The 26,675-nt window shown below is 39.3% G+C and overlaps 1 protein-coding gene and 1 long non-coding RNA gene across 2 annotated transcripts in view; one reads left to right on the top strand and one right to left on the bottom strand.

Annotated features, from left to right (window-relative positions):
• The first annotated feature begins 644 nt into the window (after positions 1–644).
• The window catches only part of LOC122349167, a 54,967-nt gene continuing 28,936 nt past the window's right edge, over positions 645–26,675 (top strand). Inside the window, exons 1-2 of the long non-coding RNA XR_006251430.1 lie at positions 645–734; positions 1,027–1,104. This is a non-coding gene — a long non-coding RNA (uncharacterized LOC122349167). The remainder of the gene's footprint in view (positions 735–1,026; positions 1,105–26,675) is intronic.
• irx5a (iroquois homeobox 5a) lies at positions 19,723–23,228 on the bottom strand. Its single transcript, XM_043245107.1, has 3 exons — positions 22,667–23,228; positions 21,250–21,655; positions 19,723–20,738 (listed from the first exon to the last, which is right to left on the bottom strand). The coding sequence occupies exons 1-3, from the start codon at positions 22,904–22,906 to the stop codon at positions 20,047–20,049; spliced, it is 1,338 nt and encodes a 445-aa protein (XP_043101042.1). The 5' UTR covers positions 22,907–23,228; the 3' UTR covers positions 19,723–20,046.

Raw genomic sequence — 26,675 nt, forward strand, 5'->3', positions numbered from 1 at the left:
GCTACTGGAGTGACAACACAGGTAGAACTGCTGTCTGCTCACACCTGTAATAGGTGAGATCAAGAGTAGTGTATTAGTGTCACCGCTGTCGCCCACAGGATTTGCGCGCACACACACACACCTTCACTGAATTTTTACCCACTATTTGAGTGTCTTTCTGAGAAGCTTGTGGGTAAGGCATGCCAGATGTGTGAGGGTGATTGTCATCATATGTTGAGTTTAATCTCTGAAACTTCTGCACTGTGTGGGTGTTTCACGTTATCATTGTGGCTCAGTCTGAGGTGGGCTTGACAGTCGCACCTAAAATTACATTACATGGGTTTTTTACACAATGTAAAAAATAAATGTGTACAATACAACATTTATTGATGTAAAGCAAGACATATCCTAAAACCAGATTATAGTCTTATATTATGCGTGTGAGTATTCCATTATGTATATATTTATTTATTTTTTTTACCATTTTAATAATTGTATTAACAGTACAGACGTTCTGTACATATAAAGCTGTATTTATGTCAATGCTTATCATGTTTTTTTTTCTTTCTTCAAAATAGTACTACTAGTCAATGTTTTCATGCAGGTTTTAAAGATGTGGACTTTCACTCTTTACGTAAATGTGAAGATGTTGGTTTCAATTCATAGGTAATTGTACCTTCTGGGCCTGGATGCTGGGAGTCTTGGAGGAGCCTAAGCTCAAGATCATGGCAAGTGCTAATCTTCTTATACTTAAGGTATCAGGTTCCTCTTTGATGTTTCAAAACATGTTGACTCCTATCTCGCCCAAGAAGGCAATCCAGACATCCAGCCTTGAGGTTCTTTCTTGCTTGCATTACCCTTCATGAAGTTGATTAATGTTGGACAAAAAAAGTTTTAATTATGAATGTCAGAAGAAATGTTCTGTGTTAGTTAATTTCTCACCATCAGTTTAATTATAAATGTACAATCACTTGATTTATTAAATTTTTTTCTTTTTTTTAGAATATCTAAAATGAGTTCATTTTGTCTTTTTGTATTTTGACTTAGGGGCTGGATTTCATTGTCTTCATGATGAAGGCATCAGCTGAGTTCAGTGAAACGAGGCCATAGCCAACAGGTAAAAAGGTATCAATCAGTTCCAAAAATCAATCGTACTGATGTGATTTTCCCTCCAAGCTATTAAAAAGGCCCAAATGTCAGGTGAGTTTGATTAAGATGGGAAAGAATTGCTGAGTGTTATTCATAGAGTAAACCAGAAATAATTGACAAGCTCATGTTCTCTAAATCCCTCTTGAATATAAACACATTCAGCACAGAATATTAGTCTACTTCCTGTATAATTATTAAGTACCTGACATGTACACCTAAGTCCTGTCACTAACACTAGCTCTCCACACAACGCAATCAAAGACAAATGTCATCTGCATGACCTGAAGGGGTTCCTCTGTAAAGCTCTGTTTTATGTGTGAGTTTCATTCGTAATTGTGTGGATCTGTAAGAGCCTATAGACAGGTGTGGAGGAAGGACACGTTTTATCACTTTGACTGTCTCTCAGCATTAGAGGCATTATGTGGAAAACAGGATATTTCTTTACTTTAAGACCCACAAAGTATGTGAAATGTTTTTATCTTGCCTAAGGATAAGAGTGTTTCTTTGCTATCTGAATAGAATCAAGCCAAAAAAAATTACAAAAACACATACTGAACAGGTGTTGGCATTTCTAGTTTAACTTGCCATTGTAATTTAATAATGGTGTGATTTGTATGATCACTCTTTCTGTGGTGTCAAAGGTCATCTCTTTTCAATCTCATGCGCAGGTGTTCACTTTACATTTTACCCCATAAAAAGTGATTTGTAAAAGCAATAAAATTGATCAATAAAGCATCAGTGTTAGTCACTGGGCATAATTATCTTGCATGCGAGGCTTTATAAATGAACTAACAAATTCAGAATTGAATTAAACATTTTAAACCGTTAAATTTAACGTTTACTTCCTGAATTTGAAATGATGTTCCAAACAGTGACTATGCAGAAGTGCATTTTTTAAACAAAATGTAAGTTCAAAGAAAATCAAATACTGTAAAGTTCACAATAAAACCAAAGGTTTTAACGTTTGAAAAAAAAATCTAAAAGGCCTTAAATTTTGAAAGTTTGTAGGCCTTAGATATATTTCAGATTGCTTTAACTGCAGAATCTTTCAGTTTGAAATTAATTCAATTACACCTTTAAGTATTTAAAAACTGCTAAAAGAACATTGGCTAGATTTGTTCTTTTTTGCTCTGAATTTGTACCACAAGTATTTAAATGTGTAATAATTAAAATACCATTGATGCTAGCCCTATCCATGCGTTCAAAATCGCTAAAATGGCATCTAGTTTGGAGCCACAAGGGCTTTGATTCCTCTGTAGAGTCTTCCCTGGGGTCACAGCACAACTGGCAGCGTACATCTTTAAAGCCAGACACTTTGAGCACATTAGCATAGCATTAGCTTGGTAATGACAGATTTACCAAGCTGAGTCACCATGTAGCTACATGACGCTGCTCTCATGTAGAGAGCTGAAGCGCTAGATTATATTCAGTGAAACAAATAGCTCTCCTCCCTGAAGAGCACTTGTCATTATGGAGAGCGGGAAAATAAGTTGGAATTGGAGGGTAATGCCCTGCAGAATGAACTGAAATGGCATAAAGTAAACCATCAGAAAAGCCCAGTAATGGTTTGAGGCAAGACTTGAGTGCTCCAGGTTTGATGCTATCTAAAACTTGTGAATAGCACTGGGGGAAGAGTCATGAAGTATAAAAGAGACGTCTGTGTGTGCGAGTGTGTGGTTTTACAATCTAACCACGGTCTCTGTGCAATTGCATTATGTTTCTGTATTTATGTTGCTATCTGCAGTGTGTGTGCGTTTTAGAGCAAATCTTTGTGAGAGTGCTATGCTTTTTAGTGTGTGTTTCTGTGCGTGCGTCTGTGTGTTTCGAGTGATCTCGCTGAGAGCCCTGTGCTGTTGTGGTGTGTGTGTAAACTCTGTGGTCTGGTCTGTTTTCTTACTCCGGTTTCAGAGCGCAGCCTGAAAACGTTCATATTTTTCATGGCAGCTGAAGAGAACCATAAATTCACAGCGTGCGTTAGTATTTTTATCCACTTTACATAATGAAAGTTCCAGAGTATGTGTGTGTGAGAAAGAAAGAAAGAAAGAGACAGAGAGCAGGGTGGGACGTGAGCTTCGGGTTAGTGTGAAAGGGTGGATGTCGCAAGTAAAACAAAACTAACTCTTGTGGCAATTTAAATGGCTGTTAAAAATTTGGCACTTGAAAGCAGGGTTCGCTTTCGCATGAAACACAATCAAGGTTTAGGCCTGAGTGCTCCCGACCAAAAAAAAAAAGGAACAGACTCAGACTTTCAACCACACATTACATGCCTCGTGACAGCTCTTATTGTGTAGCGCTCTTTCGAACAAGGCCGAGATAAACTGTCCCGGCACCGTCACAAAGTCACTGGAGCCAGTCAGTCCAGACACTTCGCTAGTGCCACCTGTTGCCACGCTGCTGTGTAACACACACCTGTCCTTCAGGTAACACATACTTGAAGCAGATACCTGAGAGGCAGGGCAGCAGACCCATATGGCCACAGGGTGGTGGGCAAGTCTAAGACTCCCATCGCACACACACTTGAGAGCTATTGTGAGTACAGTAGAAGAGAGGTTTAAGGGGGATTATGGTGTTGCCTCTAGCGGGAAGGCTAAACTTTGACTGCCTCAGTAACTGATACTAACTGATCCACCTTTCATCTCTGAGTCACCGATAGCCCGTCAATTCCTGTTATATAACAGCACAGTCCTTTGTGTGCAAATGAAGGTCTTTTTTGTCTGAACATCACATGTTTGTTTACATGCACCTAAAATTTTCAGTTTCTGTCAGCCTAAAATGATATATATATATATATATATATATATATATATTTATATATATATATATATATATCTTCTTTAGCAAATTTAAATTGTGCTGTCAGTCCAGGTTTTTTTTTTCTCTAAAAGTTGGACTAAAAGACCTAGATAAGGTGATTGAAGGTTATCTTAGTCCAGTATGTAAAAATGTTCATCAGTGTGCAGTTTGAATGCACTTTCACTATATATAATATATGGATATGTGTATAGTTCCACCCCAAAGTTATAGTTTGTCCTATTGGCTGAGCCTATGTCTGGTTACAGTGCTTTTTTTTGCATACACTTTTTTTTTTCTGCTTCTGTTGATATACACTACAGTTTATTTTTTATTTGACACTTTTATTTGGCATGGATGTGTCAAAATTATTAAAAGACTTATTAAAAGTAAGAAATTACAAAGTAACAGAAATATTATTCCGTTACTATAAATAAATGGTTTCCTTTGGAATTGTTTCTGTTCATCAAAGAATCCTAAAAAAACCTCACTGTTCACTGTTGTCAATATTTGATATTTTAGAATGATTTCAGAAGGATCATGTCACACTGAAGGCTGGATCAATTGCTGCTGAAAATTACATTGGATAAATTACACAAATTACATTATTTGTATTAATTTATTTACAAATAGAAAACAGCTGTTTCAAATTGTATCAATATTTTAAAAAATTGCATTTGACCAAATAAATTCAGCAAATAAATTAATGTTTTGAAATGGTAGATTTATCATTATTATTATTACTATTATTATATAAATCATAGAATGATACATTCTATTCTATTATAGATGATACAGAATAGAAGATATTAGGAGTAGAATAGAAAGTATTTATGTTAATAGAAAAATTATATACTTCTCTATATACTTCTCTTGGATTTTGCTCGTATACTCTACCATGCATCCAGAGAGAGAGAGAGAGAGAGAGAGAAAAGAAGCTCCTGTGTAGAATGATTTCTGTGGTGGAGGAAAGTGGAACCAAGCCTCTTAAAACATGAAAACATTCCCCCTCAAACCACCATGACTTAAGCGATTAGGCTGCATCCATAGCAAAACACTCCTATTTCCTGAAGATATTTGGGGCGTTTAATTCTTAAACAATATTGCTTGGTGTGCGGTGTCTCTCCCTTTTTTGCAAGTGCTTTTTATTGCTATTCTCATGCTAGCCGCTTGAGTAAAGCAAATGAGTGGTGTAGTGAGGTCCCGACTGAATAGATTTACAATAGCCTCCGTTTAATTATTTCCACAGCCGCTTCTGTTGTGTCAACACACATTAAAGGCAGGAAATAGAGAGAAGGAGGGCAGGAACATGGATGCTACTCCATGCGAGCGTGGCACGCATGTGCGGCGGTGGCAGACAGTGACATAGGATGGTATGCATATTTCATACACTGCATGCATTTTTTACTGGGTGGATTCTATGAGTGCTGTGGCTTTGTACTGTGTCTGTCACCGTGGCTTTGGGTGTGAACGAACCACTGCCGTGTACAATTTCACTGCGATGTATGCTAGGAAAGCGTTTGTATTCTATCCCGCTCTGTGGAGGCTAGTCAGGGGAATCGGCGATAATGAGGTCGCCAATTGAAAAATCGTCCTTTGGTTTCTTTTCAGCCTGTGGTGAACATATACACGGAAAGTCACCATTTGACAGGCAGTCAATGTGTTGTAAAAGGATATTTTTGAGGATTAAGCCAATGGCAGCAGCTCAATATCTGGGAATGTTTTCCCATGGTGCCGTCTAAACGCTAATATTGTGGACGGGTATGCAAATGCAAACACAGACACTCTTTTAAAATATAATATTGATGCGTAATTCAGCTGGGTATTGGCATCGTGTTAGGCCTGTCCTCTCTTCTGATTACTGGTGGCAATTTCCTGTAGTAGTGTTCCCAGACTGCGGTTAGATGTCTGATTATACCGTTCACCAGCTTTTTTTTTCATATATGCCTTTACCGACGACATAAGAACCATCTGCAATCAAACATGCAAGCGATCAGCAGGCCGATAGTGTTTGGGTTAATGTAGGGTTTGACAGAGATGCAGTGTTTCCAGCACAAGCCTGGAGAGAACCGCATTCACTGTAATGATTGGCAGGCTCCTTAAGCTGGAATTTAACAGCGGGAGGAGGGAGCCGTGGGCACCAGCCGGGTATCCAGTGTTGTGTGGTACAATTGCTTAAATTTAAAAGGTTACACTCCCCCTCTCTCTACATTCTCAATGGCAAACCTCCTCACCGCAGACAATGTCTCCAGAGCGGCTCAGACTGTATCAGTCTGCTGTAATTGTCTGGTTTGTGTTGGAGCTGGTAATGGCAGAGTGCTTCTGTGGTGTGAGGTGTCTCTGCCTTGTTTTCAGCCTTTGAAAAGTTTACACATAAACACAGGGACAGTGGAATTCACTCAAACTTTGACCCGCCCTGCAGACAGAAATCAGCCTGCTTAATGTTAGGACTGGGTGGAACTTGAGACTGTTGACAAGTCGAAACACAGGTGAGAGTCTTTGCGTGTGTGTGTGTGTGTGTGCATGAAATGAAATTGTTGCCTTGTGAATACTCTCTGATGTGTGGCTGGGTGAAACTTTTCTCCAGTAGTCCAGTTAACGAACAAATTATTCTCATTCAGGACTCTAAAACCAGGTACCATTTCAAACGGCCAGATGTTTTTGAGAATCACAGCCTAGCGCATTAACACTATGGAATATTTAAATAAATATTTAGGTAACACTTCAGAATAGGTAACACAAATTTTCTGCTTATTTTTCTGAAATGTGATACTTATTAATAGTTAGTAAGGTAGTTGTTAAGTTTAGATATTGAGTAGGATTAGGGATGTCGAATAAGGTCATGTAGAATAAGGCGTTAATATGTGCTTAATTAGCACTAATAAATAGCTAATATTCTAGTTAAATGCACGCTAATAAACAACTAATAGGTGTAACCGTAAAATAAAGTGTTACCAATATTTATAGTATATCAAATATTTCTATTTTATATAGTAGCATTAAAATAAAAAAAGCTTTTAAACAAAATGAAATAATAATAAAAAATCAGAATCTAATTGAATCATAATCAAATAATGAAATATCTGTCAGGTACATCCCTAATCATCATTAAAGAATTCACAGATGCATAAAAAAACACGTTATCAGCACATTTCGTCTTTGCTACATACTGTACAAACAGATATTCAGTTGCGCAGGAATAATGTAAATTCATCCATGTTGATAGCAAAGAATAAAACATTTCCACACTTTTAGAAAGCCGCATTGTAAACAAACTTCTGCTATGCCCCTCACAGCGATGGGAAGCAGCAGGAGTCTGCTCATATAATGCAGAGTGAATTTCTGAAAGAGCTGCAACTCTGATCCAGGCAACATAAAAGTGACGGGAATAACCAGCAGGTCATGACCTAAGTGTGAGTTTACTAATGAAGCTAGTAAGCTGAAACTAATCTCTCCCTCTCTTTCTCTTTCTCTGATGTGTTTCTTATTGATTACACAGCATTGCCCGCTAATAGGTCCCCCAGCAGCCGTGTCTAACATAGGTACTTTGATAAAACTGCCAGAGAGCGAAAGAGAGAGATGCACATATCACAGTAATAAAATGTTAATCCATGTTAATATAACTACAGTAACATATTCAAATGCTGCCTTTCCCCCCGCAACCATTTTAAATTATTACTGAAGAACAAACAAAGTTATGAGCGTGATCTGTGAACGCGGCTCACATATCATGGTCTTGTATTTCCAAAACAGTTGAAGTAGTTTGAACCTTTTCTTCAGAAACGTCGCTCTCTCTTATCCTCTTCTTCATCTGTGGGAGAGTCTGGTCGGATTGGGAGGGAACATAGAGGTGTCATTCTTGTTGTGTCTGTCAAAATCTCACTCAGTGAAATGCTCAAAACATGCAGCAGATGTGAAAAGAGTGTGTGATGTAAAGGAATTTTCCAGAGGGCTTCCCTGTTCAGGCCTATCTCCTCTGAAGCCACATCATCCTGCAGACATCCGTGCTGGCTTCATTGAATATTAATTATTCTGACAGCCAAGCTTATTAATCATGCTTTAAGCTGTATAGCCTTAGAAAACGACACAAAAGATGTCTTCGCAGTCCTACCAGGTGGCTTGTAACATCTTTTTAGATCGGAGTGCACATGTTTTTAGAGCCAAAACAATATGTCTTTTTTTTTCTCTTTAACTACTTTGTCGCAAGTCTGCATACTGTGGATGGGAGTGCTATAGCGTGATTTGATTACAAAATTTACCAACAACAATATTGCATATTTTACTTTTATGCTATATATTTATTCATTTGTGTTAAAATACTTATTGCAGTGTTACCATGAAAGATTGCAATGATATTGGAAAAACTGTTGAATGCACATCTCTGCACATGTTGTTTCTTGAAGGATGCCCTTGGGGAGACACCAAGAGTCAGACAGATTTGAACATTGTCTGCATTAAAAAACAAACTGTCTCACAGTATGTGAGACAGACACCCAGACAATCCCAGTGTGTGTGGCCTTTGTAAACACTGCCTGTGTTTACATGAACTGCAAAAACCTGACTACTGTCTTTTTTCTTTTTGCAATATGAAAATATACTTTCATGGGTTGTCATTCGTATTCTGTGTACTTGCAGTGACCGCAAAAGTGTTTGGACGCATACTCTCCATATGCGTATTACACATTACACACAATATACATATTATTACGCATAATACATGTTCAGTGATTTACCCCCACAAGGTACAGGTTAAATATTTTTCAGTTCTGCTTGTATCAAGACATAAATGTCTTTTCAGTACTTTAGACTTATAAAAAAACAACAACAGTTAAACACTGTCATGCAGTATCATGCATACTTTTTGTATACTTTTTCTATTGCTGTACTTTATTTTACAACAATCGCAGTGATTGTTATTTCCTTCCCCCTAAATTGCTATTGGCTTACACTGCAAGCAATGCATGGCATCTATTGTTGTCAGATTTGTAATGCTCTTAAAATACAAAGCTGGGAATGATTATATTTCTAAATTCCAGTTATTTTTCCTTTTTGACTGAATACATTCCGCAACAAAGGGTTAAAATGAGCATACAGCCTGTCCTCCGTCTCTTTCTCTATATCCTTCTCTAATGTAGGTGACATTATAAAGCTCCTTCAGGGAAGGGCAAAGACTCTTGTATCCGATCGATGACCAGCTACATACAAATCATATGTATTGATCACCATAATCATTGTTAAGAATATAGGGCAGACACTAAAATCTTATGCTCTTAGTCTTAATAGCCCACATCAAAGCAATTACGCACCCAAACTAAGGCCGACTCACCATATGCATATTACACAGCCTAATACATGTTCAGTGATTTACCCCCGTAATCTGGCCCATAAATCAGCCCAAATCTGCCCAGTATTGAGCTGTTCAAGTGATAGGGGTTTTGCGCATGTGTTATGATGGAGATCTTCATAGACACCGAGCCCTCTATGGGTTTTTTTTTATATGTGTGTCAATAACTGTGATGTATAAACTAATGTCAGGCAGAAACACTAATGAACGAGCTACATTTGTGCCGAGTCAATCTACAGGTCAAGGACAGGGGAGATATGTCATTATTTTTAGAAGTAATGGCTTGCGTGTGTGTGTGTGTGTGTGTGTGTGAGTGTTTGGGGTTTTAATATTATCTAAGTTAAGCAAGAATTTAACAGCTATTATGCTTATTGTTTATAGCTGCAAGTCTGTCTTGTAAACATGCATTTTCTTGCACCAATCTATGTTTATAGCTGCAAATACAATTATACTCCTGTCATTAAAAGGTAGTAGTTCAACGTCTCGAATCTACATTTCACATGGTTTTTCAGCAGAGGACCGGTCCCTTGTATGAGAGCTATATTTTGTATTTGAAGTTGCAGTGAGTTTTGGCACAGTTACAGCTGAAGAGACGCACAGCGTTAAATAACACTGCTCATATTCTCACCGTTTGTGAAATTGAAATGGATTGTCAAGCAAAACGCTTGTTTAAAAAGATAATTGTCAATGCTGTAGCTCAGTCTGATGATTCAATCTTTAATAGCCACCCTCCTTTAGTCAGATTAGGATGTTTATTAACAATTTATTTGAGTTGTCTGCTTATTCGGATTCCCCTGATTAGGTTTCTGTCAGTATGTGAATAAAAGCAAAAGAATGAAAGCAATATCAGTCTGTGCTTAGTAAATCTTAATGTTTTCTCTTTCTTCTCCCTAACTTTCTCTTTCTCCATCTCTCTAATTCTTGACAAATGCACTTTATATCCACCATCACTGTGAATGAGGTTATCATGATCACAATCCTCTGCCCATCTTTCTCTCTAGCAAGTCTCAGCATAAAGACTCTGGAGCAAATTCATATTTGAAAAGCTGTAAGCGCCAACATTTAACATCGAATGCAACAGTCTGTAAAGTCAGGTCAATGCAAATTAAATGTTTCAGTAAAACCATCACATAGTAGCTGCTGGTTTGACAGATTGATGACACCGATGTTGGAAAATACGCGTCATAACCTGTATCTTGCGACTCTTTTATTGTTGAGCTTATTCAGTATTATATTTTACACTTATACAAGAGTCACATATTCCATCTGTACATATCCCTTCAGTAATTGCTTTTGCTGTTTATTGCTGTTTGATGCTGAGTGTTTTTGAATATCTAAAGCACCAATCTAATTAGTTTTATTTGTAGAACTAGAGGGAAGGAAAGAATGAGCCAAAAAAGAACGGGGAGCCAGAGGACAGGTGGGGGAAAAATATGTGCCAGTGCATTCTTGCCTTTCCTTGGCTGAGGAAAAAAAAAACTTATCTAAGAATATTGAGTTAAAAAAAAAAAAAAAAAAATATATATATATATATATATATATATATATATATATATATATATATATATATATATATATATATATATATATATTATTATTTTTTTTATATATATATATATATATATATATATATATATATATATATATATATATATATATATATATATATATATATAAAATTAATAAATAATAATAATAGTAAATTTTCCACACTTTTTCAGATGAATAATAAAAAAGAATAATTACATAAATATAATCTTATTCTATTATAATATTAATTATTATTACTATTATTATTATTTTAATTAATACACAGATTTGTGCAAGAGCTCATAGAGAGTGGCACAGGAAGGGTGAAGGGATTGTTTAACCAATATGCAGAAATGCTTTTGACCTCACAGCGACCGCTTACATACCGCCCCGGAGGTCATTAATCATTGTTGGTATTCAGAATGGCTGCTTAAATGAATAAACGAATCGAATATTCCGAATAATATCACTTTTCATTTCAACAAATGTTTTTTTTTGTTTCGTTAACTTTAATTTAGTAGTGTCTTTTTCTCAGTTTTTGGGGCACTCTTGTTTTTTTGGAGATGGTTGGCAAAAGAGTGAGGGTGAAGAGAGAGAAAAAGAAAGAGAGGGTTGGATATCTGATTACTTCTGTCTTTTCCCACACACTGATCAGAGACTGAAAGTTGAGAGCTTGTGTCCCTCAAAGCAAGGAGTTCACTCCTGTTTCCAGTTTAACCTCCTATTAAACTGTCCTTTGTCTTGCTTCTCCACTGGCGCGGGCTCAGTTCCACACACACTGACCTGGGGTCAGACAGGTTAAGGGGGGTAAAAACTAGTCCCACTGCCCATCCGTGAATGACGACAGATCTACGCAACGTGTTATCAGAAAAGAAGTATATACTACCACTGTTTGATGATCAGTGGAGCAATAAATTCATTTATCATCATTTTATGCCTCATCAAACAAGTTGCCAACCCCTCCATGGGAGTAGCAGAAATTAGCTAGTGAAAAAGTGTTCATTTTAGTTGGGGCTAGGTAAGTGCTTTTTGATTGCCTTCTCCAACAATGCTTCTCCTGACAAGCTAATAAATCAGATCCAGACAAAATCTAAAAATGCTGCTCTAAGAGTGAGCAACAGCATCAACTTCGGCTCTCGCACACAAAACGTTCAGAAATGTTCAGTAACTTGCGAACGTAATGTTTTTTTTTTCTTTTAGTGTTTATAGCTATAGGATAGTTCAGCCAAAAATAAACATTTTGTTGTTTAATCACTCAGACCTATGACTTTCTTTTCTTCTGTGGAACATAAAGTAAGATGGAGGCAGTGCGTTCAATGAAACAGCAGGAGACCCCATTGACTGTCATTGTACATTTTTAGGCAAACTATCCCATTTATCAAAACCATATTATTCGACGCAGAACGTGAAACCTTGCTATACTGAAAAGACAATTTTTTCCTTAAAAGCTCTGTTTCTGTTTAGTGACTCGTCATTGCCAGGGCTCACCTGAATGGTAATCAGACTGAAATGAGCTTGTGTTGAAACCTCTCCTGTGTTCTGTAGCACAATGTTGTACTGTGGCCCCTTTGCTCTGTGTTTGGCAGGCAGGTGAAATCATGCCACGCTACACCTATCTTGCCCAGATGGCTCTGGCATTCTCCGCCAGAGAATTACTCCTCAGACTGGAAATGGCGCCTTCATCGAAAATGAGGTCAATCGATTATTTGAGCCTGGGCTGAGGCTTGCCCCCTTTGCTGCAGTGTAACAGGTATTAATATATTTGGCAGTGTCCTGTAATGGGGGGGATGGCAGCATGCAGACGAGCCCCAGCACGGGAGGTTGAGGGGAGGCCACAGTTGGCGTTTTATCAGTTGAAAAAGCCTGGCTGATGAGATTACCTATTCCACTTGGCTGTAAAGCACACTGCTAATCAGAGAGCTAGCCAACACTCTCTCAGCTGGCGTGCAACCAAAATACTCAGTTTAGAAGGTGTTTAGCAAACGAATGGAAAAGAACAAAGATCCTCGGTTGTCAGGAAGACAGAATGCCACTGACATGTCCACCTATTTTTAACATAAGACAAGGCACGGTCTTTCCGTGTCATCGGCTTGATATTGGTATTTGTTATATTATTTGTTTTTGTAGAGCAATACATTTACAGTTTTTTTTTTTGCACTTTGTTATTCTTAGGTGTTTACTTGCGACGTCTGATGAGAAGTACAGTCACAGAAAATAGTTTAAAACAACCAGATAATGTAGAGAAAAAAATCTAAACAAAAACAAGACCTAATATTTTAAAGATATAGTTTAGCCAAAAATGAAATTCTGAATTTCCTAATAAAGTCTCACTACCAACTCTCATCATATGGACCAAAAGAAAAAAATGATGTTGAGTAAATGACAACATAATTAAATTTTGTGGGTGAACTGTCCCTTTAAGGAATCATTTCATGAAAATATATTGCACTTTTTTATGTTCACTGTTCTGTGAATGAATTTTTGAAATACCTGTTTTTGGGCTTGCTGGAGGTATTTTAATGTCTTTTTTTGTGTCCTGACATTTGTTAATTGCTAGTTGTACATCATCAGCAAGTGCCTTCTCTTAATTGGTGTGTGTGGGAGTTCAACACCCTGTGAAGCGCCTGAAAGAAAACAGTCACAGGGCAGTGCTGTCTCCTCCTCATTTAGTGTGTGAATGTGTACAGTAGGTCCAGGCACACAGTGTTGTGACTGAGTAAAGCGTGTCTCAACTCCTTCTCATTAATGTTGCCTAAACACACACACACACACACACACACACACGCACACTCACATAGAGACACGCTGCTGTCTTCACATAGCTCAAAATAACCCCAGTAAAGCAGCAGCCATTTATCTGTATCTGGGGAACTGATCCAATTACAGAGCTTACATTTGCATCCATCAGCCTGAGAGGGGGAACATTCTCAGTGAAAAACTGGTCAGCTTCTTCCACCCCCCAAAAAAAAGAGAAAAAAAGATGATTGCCCCTCATTCTCCTGCATAACTTCCATCATCAGGCTTGGCTTTCTTCCCCAGGTGGGCTGCAGATAATGGCCGCTTACTCCTGCTATCTCGCAGAGCAGCGCATCAGAACAGCCATTAGGCTAAATATCAGTGTCATAATGTGGAACAGATGTCTAGAAGAAAGGGATCATTTAAAAAGGCCAAATGTAAATAAACAGGCAGCTTGTAGACCTCCCTTCATCCCCCTCTTCCTCCGTCCCCCTCTCCTCTCCCCCCTTTCTCGTGGACCCTGTGTAGTGCCCAAAAGAAAACAGTTCATCAATCTTAATCTGAACCATTAAGAATGTAATAATACTAGCCGCTTATCTAGGCAAAGTGGTGCTGTGGGACTCTTAGGACCTGAGCCTAATGTGTTGAAAACTGTCCCTGTTTTCTTTCCTTGCAGTGAAAAAAGCATTTATATCTGCATTAAAATGAAATGTTTCCATCGTTGTGTGGCTTTGTCTTTCGACAGGGCTGATACTTCATAATACATATGCTTGCCATTGATAGCGGTAACAAGGGAAACATAATAATTCAACAATTATTGTGAAAGTGAAGTTTTTAGTGAAAGTGTTTGTTTGTTTGTTTGTTTGTCAATTGCTTTATCAGACAAAATGAATGGGATGTCCTGATATTTTTCCTAAATGTTGTTGTAACTACGCACATTAAATAATAAATACGCATAAAACATGTTTTGATCTTTGTGATACTGATTGTCTTTGATTTCAATGTAATATTAAAATGTAATCATTTAATTTGGTAATAGTTTACTTGGATGTGAAGAGAATGCAACAGTCAGTGCTCGAGTAGGAGATTTGTTTAAAGCCGTTTTAAATTTGATACGTCCTTTAATCTAAAATATTTGTGTGTGTGTTTGTATATGTGTGTGTGTTTGTATATGTGTGTGTGTTTGCGCTCACACTCATGTTTTATGAAGACACAAATTTGTACATGACATGGAGTGTGACACTTTTTCTTTTCCTGTGAATGAAAAAAATAGTTGTTGGTGTTAAATTAAAAAAAAAAAAAAAAACAGAAGATCTCCTATTAGGGAAAGTTTAGGGGTAGGCTTGGTGTACAGTTTGTACAGAAAAAAGCATAAACCTAAGGAGAGTAACCTAAAAATCACAATATATACCCTACCAACATGTGTTCTGTAAGTTAATTATTTTTTTTTTATTTCAATAAATCCACCAATGATATTTTTTAAAATGTGCCTTTACTTTTATTGTCTTATTTATTAATTAACCAGCTACTTATTTATTTTTGTCAAAAACGCTCTCGGGTGATTATTCTTCGTTAACGTTTTTTTTAAAAAAAGGAGGTTTCACTTAAAACATCAGAAAGCTGAAAATGACACGTGTAATCTCTCCCCAGAGAGCCGCACGCGGGCAATAGGAAAACAGTGGGTGAAGTCTAGGCTAAAGTGGGGGTAAATAGCAGTAAATCACAGCCTGTCACTTCATCTGGCTCAACTTACGATGTACGTCTGCCTATCTAAAATGTTCCTTTAACGCGAACGATTTATAAGTGTCGAACGGGCCGTGGCTTTGCCGAAAAGCCGCTCTCTGCTTCTCCATCCCCCTCGTCTGCTTGCCGTTGGAGCCCGCGAAATGATATACGTCAGAACGGCCCTGACAGGAGCTCGATTTTTGGGGGAGAAAATGGGCTAATTTGTGAAAATTACGCCCCGTGGCCGCGTCACACTCTTCGCCCCGGAGTGAAGAGAGAGTACGAGAGAAACAGCTGGTGTGAATTTTTAGCACCCATAATTAATTAAGAGGTTCCTCAGTGGGATTGGATGATTAAATAAAAGGGAGGAGGTATTCCCAGCATGCCGTACTGAAAAGGCCACTCCACTTCGGTTTCCTTATCGGGGATGAGGAGGATGTTTAGAAATATATATATATATATATATATATATATATATATATATATATATATATATATATATATATATATATATATATATATTTACGCATTTTTGCCCGCTTTTCTTCCGACCAAGGTCCCCTCGAGCGGTTTTCTCGTTTATGTATTTTTCTAAACTAACTAGCCGTAATCAACCGACATATTGTTCACTTCAAGGAGAGACAAGGGAGGGAAGAAAAAGAGTATTTGGCCACACTTGCTCTGCTGCCTCGCGCAGATGTCCCAGTGCATATTATAAGCAGGTCAAATAAATGGGTGTCCTTTTACACATTCGAGCTGAATTTGATTCGACTCAGCTGGAGCAGCCCAGCGTTAGTGTGGAGGGATCAAGTAGTAGTTAGCTGTTATCAGGTGGACTGTCGATATTATGCAGAAATCCGATTTGGAACACTTGGTCCGGTACATTTTAACGGTGATTTAGCGATTATTTTTTATCAACAGGTTCTGGTTACGCCGTAGACTTTACCTGCTTTTCTGGAGAGGCCCGGCCGCTCGCCGCGCGCGATCACGTGGCAGGTGTAATTTTACGCGTGGATGTTTTAAGATCGAATTTTCTGTTTTAAACTCATTTATCATCACGTATTAAGCAGAGATGCAACAGAATCTCGTTCGTAAAAATGTTAATTTGGTGCTCGGTTTTGTGAGGTTGTAGAGTGTGGAAATGCTGTGGTATATGCAAAACGCGTTTAGGAAATACACCCAGAGGATATTTACCATACACTGAATTTTACAGGATCGGTTCTGCATTTTTTTTTCCCCCTACAAATTTACTGACAATTCCTGTCATGTTTAAAAATGCAGCCTAGAAAGAGGAAAGGGATTTTGTGGAATTATGGGCGCGTGCGTTATGAACGCGCGCCTTAATAAATGCCTGTTGGGACACAGATTTTTTTTATATGTATTTGTTTTAACTTATTTCCAATCCCGTTATATTTAAAAAAAAAAAAAGTTAATGTAAATGTGCCCCAAATCATTAGTTGGGTTGTTTTCGTCCCACTTTCTCCTCTATTTATTCTGACTTGTTTGTCCAGTTTTTTTTTCCTGCGGCGTGAATAAGCTAATGTCACGTTTCTAATGAAAGCAAATAGTTGCAAGGGGCCTGTCGACACTCGCTTTCCCGATGTAGCCTATTTTTTAACAGCTAGGAGTTAAAGCCCATTTCGATTTCGTTCTAATTTCGTTTTCCCATACTCTCGTTCGATACAGCCTATTCTCCACGAACTAAGACCTAAATGAATTCAGGTGCATATCCTAATAATAAATAAAAATAGGCACTTTTACCTTTTCAGAGCTCGCCCCCATCGCATTCCCTCCTATTATTATTTAGGCAAATGAAGTCGTTTCTGGTCACATTGCTCTTTTGTACGCTACTCTTTTCCTTTTATCGCAGAGCTGCGGTAAAGCTTCTTCGCAAAACGGCACATTTACATTTTAAAATCTTATTTCAGCATATACTTTCTTTATTCGGCCTATCGGTTAGATTCGTCTCAGTCTCTTTTTTACACGTGGGAACTGTCTCGCTCTCACTTGACATGCACACAGCGACTGTGGATCTCTTCCGAACAATGAGACTGAGACCCATTCAACTGGAAGAGGGAGAGAGAGAGAGAGAGAGAGAGAGAGAGAGAGAGAGAGAGAGAGAGAGAGGGAGACAGACGCGGGAAAAAAAAAAAGTTGAACAAAGTCGTGTGGGATCATTACGGGGTTCGTGCGGTTATTCATTCTTACAAAAGCACAGACCGGCAGAACCGAATCTAAAAGCTTACTGGATTAATACATTGAGTCACGCTGAAGATAATTGAAGCTTGTGTTTAAAAAAAAAAAAAAAAAAAAAAAAAAAAAAAGGCTGGGTTATGCGCGATTTTAATAGACTAAAACTATTACCGACAATACATTGAATAACAATACACTATTTGTCTTTCGTTATTATAATATGCCATTTTCAACACAGCGAATTAAAATAGACAATCGCTGATTTAAGTCACGTGTTAGTGATTGACCTTCGGAAATTTCCGAAAGTTAAAGATGTTTTATTTTCGCGCTACAGTCTGCAATTTTATTTGAAGTTCACGCGATCTTTACGGAGTGCATTAGGCATCTTGAGTGTGTTCAAAAGACTCGCCCTATTTTGTCTATAGGCGTAGAAATGAGCTTTTACGGGATCCCCGTCTACCGTTTGAAATTGATTTCCATCATGCGTAAAATGAGATTGTAAATTATTATCGATATTTCAGTATTTAATCCTGGCATATCGGCATTAGAAGAAAGCGTATTTTCAAAAAAAGAGAAAAAAGTAACAATTCGGAAAAAAAAAATTATTAGATTAATTCGGGAGGAGAATGTGACCATCTGTCTTGGAGAATATGAATTGCTGCTTTTTAAACTTCTAGAAGGGCTTGCGCACACGCGGGGCATTGCATCGAATGCTTGAACTCCTAGAGGGATCAGCAAAGAAAAACATAATTATGCTATTTAGCCGGCTGATGTGGTGCAGCGGCAGCTCCGTCCCACTCCGAGAGATTAAATATAGCTGCCCCCCTCACCCGCTCCGCTGCCGGGGAAGGACATTAGAGCCAGGGGAATTAAATGAAACCCAGGGGACTTTTCAACTGGAGTGCGCAAAGTAAACTATAGAGATTAATGACACGACCTCCGACTGAATCAAGTCGCTTCCCGTCCTCACGTCTACTAGTATCATTATTATTATTATTATTTTAATACATTTCTGCTTATAATTCAATGCATTAATTTTTAGATGAAATAAGAGTCTTGCGTAGAAGACGTGCTAAACGATGTAATTGCCTCGTCCTTTTTTAAGTAGGCCATGTGATAGGCCACCGATACTGAAAATAAATTGTATTAATGATATTAATATTGAATAATAATTACATTTAACGGAACCATTTTAGATAATATAGCTGATTCGCACATATAACGAACGACAACTTTTTTTTAATTTTCAAACAATTATTTAATTATTATTTTTAATTACGTCCCAGAGAGCTGCATAATTTATAGACTCGCCGTGTCGCAATTTAGAGAACAAATTCGTTTAAAACGAACAACTGAGTTAACGAAGCTGATTTTTCTTAATTCTTAATTGCAATCCCTGCGTGAGGTGCGTCGACTCTTTCTGTAATTTGCTAAAGCGCATAAACATTTTTAGTTTTTAATTTTTTTTAAACCGTATCTGTAGCATTGACTCCAGGTCGTCTGCGCTTCTTGGAAAAAGCTTCGCTCGCGGTCTCCTAAAGAGTCGGGCCTCGAAATTAAGAGCAAGTGTGACACCTACCTGCGGGTGAGGGTAGAGGTGCAGGACAGTACTAAGGGGACAGGCCGTGCCAGGGGGACATTTGCTTGTCACGGCACCTTGGCTACACTCTTGAAAGCCATCAGCGTCTATAATCCAAAGCACTATTAAGCCTATCCTACCATTTAATGATATAACAGAGCAGTATGCTCCCAGACCCACTCCGCATCGCCGCGCCGCTCTAACCACTTTGCCACGCCTAGGAAATAGTAATGAGGTCTAAATTTGGCATAAAATCGAACTCATTACCGAAGTTCGCCACCTGATTGCTTTGCATATAACACGACGCGGTTGGAATGTAATTGGGTTAAATGACTGCTCGACACTTTTGCCGGTGTTGTCATATCAATATTCATCCGTCTAGGCATCTCTCTGTTTGCTCTCCCGACCGAATGCTATCGGGAGAAAAAAAAAAAAAAAAAAAAACTTGAGTAAAAACTTAACCGGGCAAATAAAGAGACCCGTCTTTCCCAAACCGCCTGAGTTTTAAAATGCGCCGCCCTTGCTCGGTTTTTTAGGGGTAAAGCATTTCCGCGCTCATTCCAAGCATCTCGTCACACTGCGTTTCCGTCCGCTCGTGACGCCACGTAACCGCGGATAAATAACATCGCTTTAAATCGTGCAGCTATCAAATCGCCATTAACGTGCACGAAAACTCCCAAATCAATCGCTGCACACATTTTCTTTTCCATAATTTACTTCAAAGATAGTGTATTGTCCATTTTAAATACAAAATGCTACATTAAATATACATATTAGTCTTTAATACAAATAGACTCAGGCGGCTGCAGCGTTTAAGACAATTCTTAGAAGTTACATCCTCTTGATTAACCATTCAGAAACTAAGATTTTGAGGATAAGCATTTACTCAGAAAATAATTGTCCCCTTTTTTTCTTTTTCTTTTTTTTTCTTTTTTAAATCAGAATGCGTCTTCTTTTGCTTCTTCTTTAAGCAACCACAAATAATAAATAAATGTCCGTGTGATTGGCCGTGAATCCGGTATTAAATGTTTGACATACCTTTCTTTAGCTCATAAGGTGAGTCTTTACAAAGATCTACCTGTGTTTGGCTTCTTACTTTGCTCTCTCTTACCAGAGCCTCGGCTCTGTTTAAAACAGTCTGGCTTAATCCATTGAAATGTGCCGTGGAGCTGGTGTTGGTGCCGTGGCTGCTGTGGAGGTGTCCGAAAGTGCTATAGTTCGTGTAGCCCGGGTAAAAAGGGGACGTGTAGTAAATAGGCCGAGAAAGGACGGTGTTATTAGGGAGAGGGCACTGAGGGGAGGACCGAGTCGGCGAGGCAGCGCTGGCTATGACTGTGCTTTGACCTAACCCCGCGGCCTGCGGAGCCTCGCTGCTCCCTTTGCACCTGTCCGAGGACGTGGCGATCTCGGCCAGAGACCAGAGTTTGGGTTTGGGCGCCGAAGGGGGGGAGTGAATAACGGACGTTACGTTGCTGTTCCCCGTGCTCGCGGCGTGGCCCGGTTCTGAGGGCTTTTCTTGCGTAATGAGATCGTTCCCTCTCTGCAGGACGGAGGGAGAAGAGGTGGTGGGTTTTGCTTGCTCGGCGAGCAAATCCGTCCTCTCCTCCGTGTCTTTTAATTCCGAGTCTGTCAAAGGCGGATCGAGATCTTTAGCGTGAGACTCGTCTTTAAACCTGTCGCACGGTAGCTCCCCTGGGTTGATGAGTTTGTGATCTGAAAGTTAAAAAAAAAAAATAAATAAAAAAAAAATTATAAAACAATTGTTGACAATAATCATCATTTTTGAGAAATAGGTAAATATTGCATGCACGTTTTTATTTTTATTTTTTAAATTGTCGTGTTTGCTCAGTTTCACAATTAATTGTATTTCTGCGCCACGTAAAAGTAATTTAAGACGTATTATTTTTATTGTTATCAATAATAATAGACTAATAATGGTAATAATAATAATAATAATAAAATATGGCTGGTGTTATTATAGCTCTAAATGAGATGCCGCGCGCCAGCTGTGTCCTTATTATGCAGCTCGAGATAAATGAAGTGCAAAACACCATACGTCACCAGCAATTCTCAGTCCATAAGAAGTCAAATTAGAGGAGTTCAAGGTGATTATTATTTAAAGCAATTCTCCCATTATAAATAATATACCACCATTAACCAGCAATCAATTTTGCGCCCGGAGTGGAAACGACTGCGATGAAAAATTGATGATTTTTCCACAGACCTGCCTCTGTGTCTGTGGAGTCTCCCTTGTCCGTGGGCTTGTTTGGCTCGTCGTCGTCGTTTTTCTCGAGATCAATGTTTTCGTCCTCCTCCTCGTCCTCGCTCCGGTTCCGCGGGGTCCAGGTCATCTTGTTCTCCTTCTTTAGCCTCCTCCTGGCGTTGGCGAACCAGGTGGACACTTGAGTGAGGGTCATCTTCGTGATGATGGCCAGCATGATCTTCTCGCCTTTGGTGGGGTACGGGTTTTTCCGGTGCTCGTTAAGCCAGGCTTTCAAAGTGGCCGTGGCGTCCCGGGTAGCATTCTTGCGGTAAGCTGGGTCTCCGTACGGGTACGAGCCCAAGGGAGCAGCGTAAGGATGATACCCTATAGATCCGGCCATGCCTGTCGTGTGGTCATACGGGGAGCTCTGCAAGGAGCCAAAACCAATGGTTTTTATTAGCAAAAGATCACTTTATGGACACCTGCGCACAATGTAGGATCGGTTACAGATCACTTACGCGAACACACCATAAACAAACACACACATGCACGCCACATGTACACACTTTCAATCTAATTCATCAAAACGGTAAAGCGCAAGGCCGTGGGGCTACGCACTCTGTCATTTAGATTTTGTCAGTTGCCTCATTCCCCTCAGAAAGAATTAGGCTATTGTGAAATCCAATTTCACAACTTTCCATCAGAAATACCTCCTCTTTGTTAACGATCACAAATCTCCCTTCGACAGCTAAACTGACTTTTTGCGATTATTTTCAGACCGTCCAGCTAATTAGAAGTCGCAGCTTTACGTGGGGTCATCTGACAGTGTGCTGTGCACGAACTGACCGGCGCTGGCCTACGTGCACGCACTTTACATTTAAATAGCCGGTAGAACATGTTTCCTTTTAAGTAGCCCATTTGACTAAATACATGGTCGAGGACAAATGGGGGGAACCGCTGATCATTTATTTCTTTTTTTAAATTTCAATTTAGTATTGCTCTCGAATTGAATTCGCGTTGCCAAAAATGACAACAAAATAATTTCGTGGGCTATAAATATAGGCCTATTTATTTCAGTAAATAGTCGAAATCAGGTTTGCGTGTTTTTCTATTCGCTTTTCTAGAATTCGAAGTTAACTGCTTTATTTACGGCGCAAATGCAATCGTCAAATGCCTTTTTGTTGTAGGCTAACGTCTGTTTGAGAACATTTTTTTGGGGGCTGTTTGAAATATTTGTACCGCACTATATTTTATTTAAAAGTGTCATGAAACCCAATTCCGCGAATGCATATTTCATTGATAAAACCGCAGATGTTGCGCAAATGATCGCTGTGTCTCGGGCTTGCGACACGACGTGCATTACAACAAAGCGTAAAAAAAAATGATCCGGCAACTACTTCTAAAAGTAGAAAAATAAGACGGTGAATAGCGCACTCACCACGTAAGAAGTGAAAGTGGCCGCGGCCGCATCAGCGCTGTACGGGAGATGGGTATTGTAGCCTGGCGAGGCGCTGGTGAACGCTGTAGATCCGGCATAGGGAGCGAAAGCAGAGCCAGAAGAAGATCTCCCCAGCTCCTCTGTCCGGGGTCCCGATATCACGCTTGTACTGTAGGCAGGACACGAATAGAGTGCCAAAGAGGCGGATGGCTGATACAAGTAGCCCTGAGGGTACGCCATGGTGAAGATCCAAATATAAGCTTCTCACTTGAGTTCTTCTCCCTCAAACTCTCACGCGCTCTTCGCGCTCGCTCATAGAGTTCCGAGTAAACAGACCTCCGTCCCGTCCTCCTCGCGTCGATAGCAGTGATGGAAATGAAAGAGAACGACGAATGCATAGACTTCGCACTCGTTAATCAGTCGTTGTCGGACTCGCACGCGGATCTTCGAGGCGCTCTCTCACACTCTGCGCGCGCTGTGACTCTCATGCCGAGCGCGCGGGACAAGTTTTTTGCTCTCGGATGGGGCTTTGCTTCGGAGAGTGTCCTGCCAGGATGCTAAGTTGGAAATTGAGGATTCTGACGCCTACTATGAGCCTCTCGCTCCTCCTCTCGGGGTGTAGTCATCGAAGGAAAGGCAAGCTGGAGCTGGGTTACAGCAGCCCTGCCTGAATCGACACTCTCTCTCTCTCTCTCTCTCTCTCTCTCTCTCTCTCTCTCTCTCTCTCTCTCTTTCTCTACATTCGTATCCTGGCACTCACTAACAATCTCCCCCGCTATCCCCCTATTTTTGTCTCTAACAAGCCTCAGTGCCTTAGACCGAACAGCTACAGCCCCTGGATGGCGGTCTCATACGAGCCAGTACATCAACTTCAACTTTCCTCATTTTCTAAATACACGAAGCCTTCATTTTCACACATGATTAATAACAAATGGACTGTTATCTTCTCGGGGACGGCTTGCCAAATACGACAGGAGACGCTACAAGTACCGTTTGCAGTTCTTCATTCTCCTTGTTTTTTTTGTTCTTGACGCTCATTTTAAGCTTGTAGAAACATTTCTTTTCAAGAACGCGCGACAGACTGCGATCCGTAGCGCTTTAAGTCAGCCCAGCACGGATTTGTTTTGGTGTCGTTTTCGAAGTGTCACGCGTTTGCAAATAATCGTGGATAATTTGGAAGTAATCCGTTTTATCGCCTCACTATATAATAATCTATAGCTTGGGGAAAAATATATATTTTTTTGCAAAACGTTTTTCCCATTTTTTTTTTCAAAAACAAAGAACCTAAAGTGACTGCATGCGCGCTTAGATCAAGTCTCAGCGGTAAGAAAGTGAAGAAGTAACTTTTGACAGGTGTTAACTGATTTGTCCGCTGGACAGTTTTCGCCTTAGATCCCGGAACAAACCAGATCTTCTTCTCCTTTACACCAAAGCCCCAAGCGCAGACAGATTAAGACCATATGAACCACGGCAAATCCATCACGACCAGGGGCTCTAAACCCCTTTGATTCAAACAGATATATTCCTCTGCGGCGGAGAATGTCCTCGTGCGTTTTATTTTATTTGTTATTGTGTGCGTATATACGAACAAATAACAAGAGAGCCATCTTAAATATATTATTAAGCCTATATAAAAAATATTTTACATAGGCTACTACACGTCATCGCAACAGTTAATACATTTTACTCAAAAGCCTAATAAAAACAAAGCAAAGTGTGTTTGCGCGCGCGCGCTCTGCTAATTAAATTACGCACTTGCCGTCCACACATACCCAAATAATGTAAAATGTTGGAAATTGCAGTAAATTTACAAAAGTGAAAATCTACTAATCTGCCAGTTTTCCTTTACACGTTTACAAACGGCATGTGAACCGATAAATACATCCAGCGTTCAGTAACAAGCAAACCTAAAGAAGCAAAAACAAAAGTGGTGTCTGAGGAAGTTCACGCAGGAGTCCGTAGATCGGCTCACTTGTTAAAGTCTCTCTGAGCCGAAAGGGATCGCTGTAGGCGCTGCTACAGAGCGTGTTCACGATGTCACGTGTTACCGCACTCTCCGGAGTGAAGAACGATGACGCTCAAACTCGGTGGACCAATGCTAAGTTCAAAGCAAAACAAACTGTAGACGTACGAAATTACCGCGTTGTCGACTGTGATATAGCGAAGCGTTTTTATTATATCCGCACCGCCCTTGAATGTAATGCAAATACATAAAATCGAGTGTCATTTCTATTAACGAGCGAACCGAAATTGCCATGCACGTTTTTATCGTTATTTTTGCATTTTGAATCGAGTGCATACAACAGAAAAAAAACCCCAAAACATAATCCATATTAAATCCTTAACCTCGTTAAATACCCAACTTGATATAATATGTTTCCTGTTTTTTTTTGTTTGTTTGTTTGTTTTTGCTGAAGCACAGTTGGAAGTGGCCATTGCACAGTCACCTCTAAATAGCGTATCGGTTTCCAAGGATACCCGGGAGTAGCATTTAAATGACGTCAATATTCATTGATAGAGTATTATCGGCAGTAATGAGTTCCTCTTCGCCAATAGGATTCGATAAGCGGTCTGTTTAGCGATAGTGGAGGGGTGAATGAAAGAAAGCTCGGAAAAGAGAAATGCAGCAGGGACTAGTCGCACTCTGCTCGCGCTGCATTGCATAAAGGTAGGAAACCGCTTATTTAACTCAAATGACATTCTTTATATAATGACCTAATCGAGGCACCTCGAGCAACAGCACTTTTGAACACGGCGTTTCAGCAGAGGGTCCTTGCATTGAAATACTTAGTGCTTTATTTTCTCGAAATGCTCCCGTGAACTCCCAGACTGGACGGCAAGGGGAGGTGTAGGCTTATGTTAGGATATGTGCGCTCGCTGATGTATAAGTTATTCTCCTGCTTGTTTTGTGACGGACGCTTTGTCGGACGTTTCCAATTACGCGCGATTTTTGCGACGTGACCGGTCGTGCGGATATGTAAGAGTCTGAATCTTTGCACAATAATGCAATACGTCAAAGGAAATATAACAAGGACGATCAACCAAAAAAAAAAAAAAAAAAGTAGGGGGAGGTATTTCAAGTGGTGCTTTTGGAGCAAAATGCCTGAGGGAAACGACGTAATTTAATTTGGATTTAGAAACTATTATTAGAAAGCATTATCTATTGTAGCAGACTAATTGCTTCTCGCGTTCGCGCGCAGAATGGGCTGGTTAAACAAAGTTAGTTAACGTGAAGTGCATGACAGGTTTCCTCGAGGCGCGAGGTTAGGCGTGTCTTTCTCGACAGCAGTGGGCAGCCGGTAACGTGTACCTCTCTTTCCGTCCCCCTCAAACGGATTTTAGCCACTCCAAATCTGCCCTAAACCGATTAGTTGACGCCAAATATTCTTTGATGTATTAGCTAAGGGGTTTTGCCACTTGGAAGCCAATTGAAATTCTAAACAGTCCGCCGTTAATGCTTTGGGGAGATCCGTAGCGAATAATGGATGTGATTTATTTTTGACCTTGCCATTTTTATGAAATGATTAAACACATGTGCACAAGTAAACCCCGTTCCCTAAGCAGCGACGCAACATAATAATAATAATGATAATGATGATGATGATAATAATAATAATAATAATAATAATAATAATAATAATAATAATAATAATAATAATAACAAAGCATGAAACAGCAAAATAAACATTTATGTTTAAATGTTTATATTCTGCACTAGGACACTTTCAGCACAGAATCCATGCAAACAATAAAAAATCATCATGATTTTTTTTCTTGCTCTTATGCTTTAAAACGATGATATTTTTTAATCAAATCTGCTATTGAGTGCAGAACGTGAACCAGAAATGAACCATGTTAAAAACGTGAAGTAGCTGTGTGTAACACTCACAAAGCAAATATGAAAAGTGAAGTACAAGTTAATGTTTGTCATCTTTTCGACAACGTGAAAACTGTGCATTTCATTTTTACTTTAAATAATAAAATGTGCGCAACCCAGGTAAAACATTCG

The sequence above is a fragment of the Puntigrus tetrazona genome, chromosome 7 (assembly GCF_018831695.1).
Source record: "Puntigrus tetrazona isolate hp1 chromosome 7, ASM1883169v1, whole genome shotgun sequence".
NCBI classification, from domain to species: Eukaryota; Metazoa; Chordata; class Actinopteri; order Cypriniformes; family Cyprinidae; genus Puntigrus; species Puntigrus tetrazona.

Excerpts from the sequence above, each read along its gene's own strand:
- irx5a (XM_043245107.1), bottom strand. The coding sequence starts at position 22,906 with ATGGCGTACCCTCAGGGCTACTTGTATCAGCCATCCGCCTCTTTGGCA. Across the intron at positions 21,656-22,666 it reads CCACTTTCACTTCTTACGTG|AGCTCCCCGTATGACCACAC; the intron begins GTGAGTGCGCTA and ends GGCTCCTTGCAG. Across the intron at positions 20,739-21,249 it reads CTCCACAGACACAGAGGCAG|ATCACAAACTCATCAACCCA; the intron begins GTCTGTGGAAAA and ends TTTAACTTTCAG.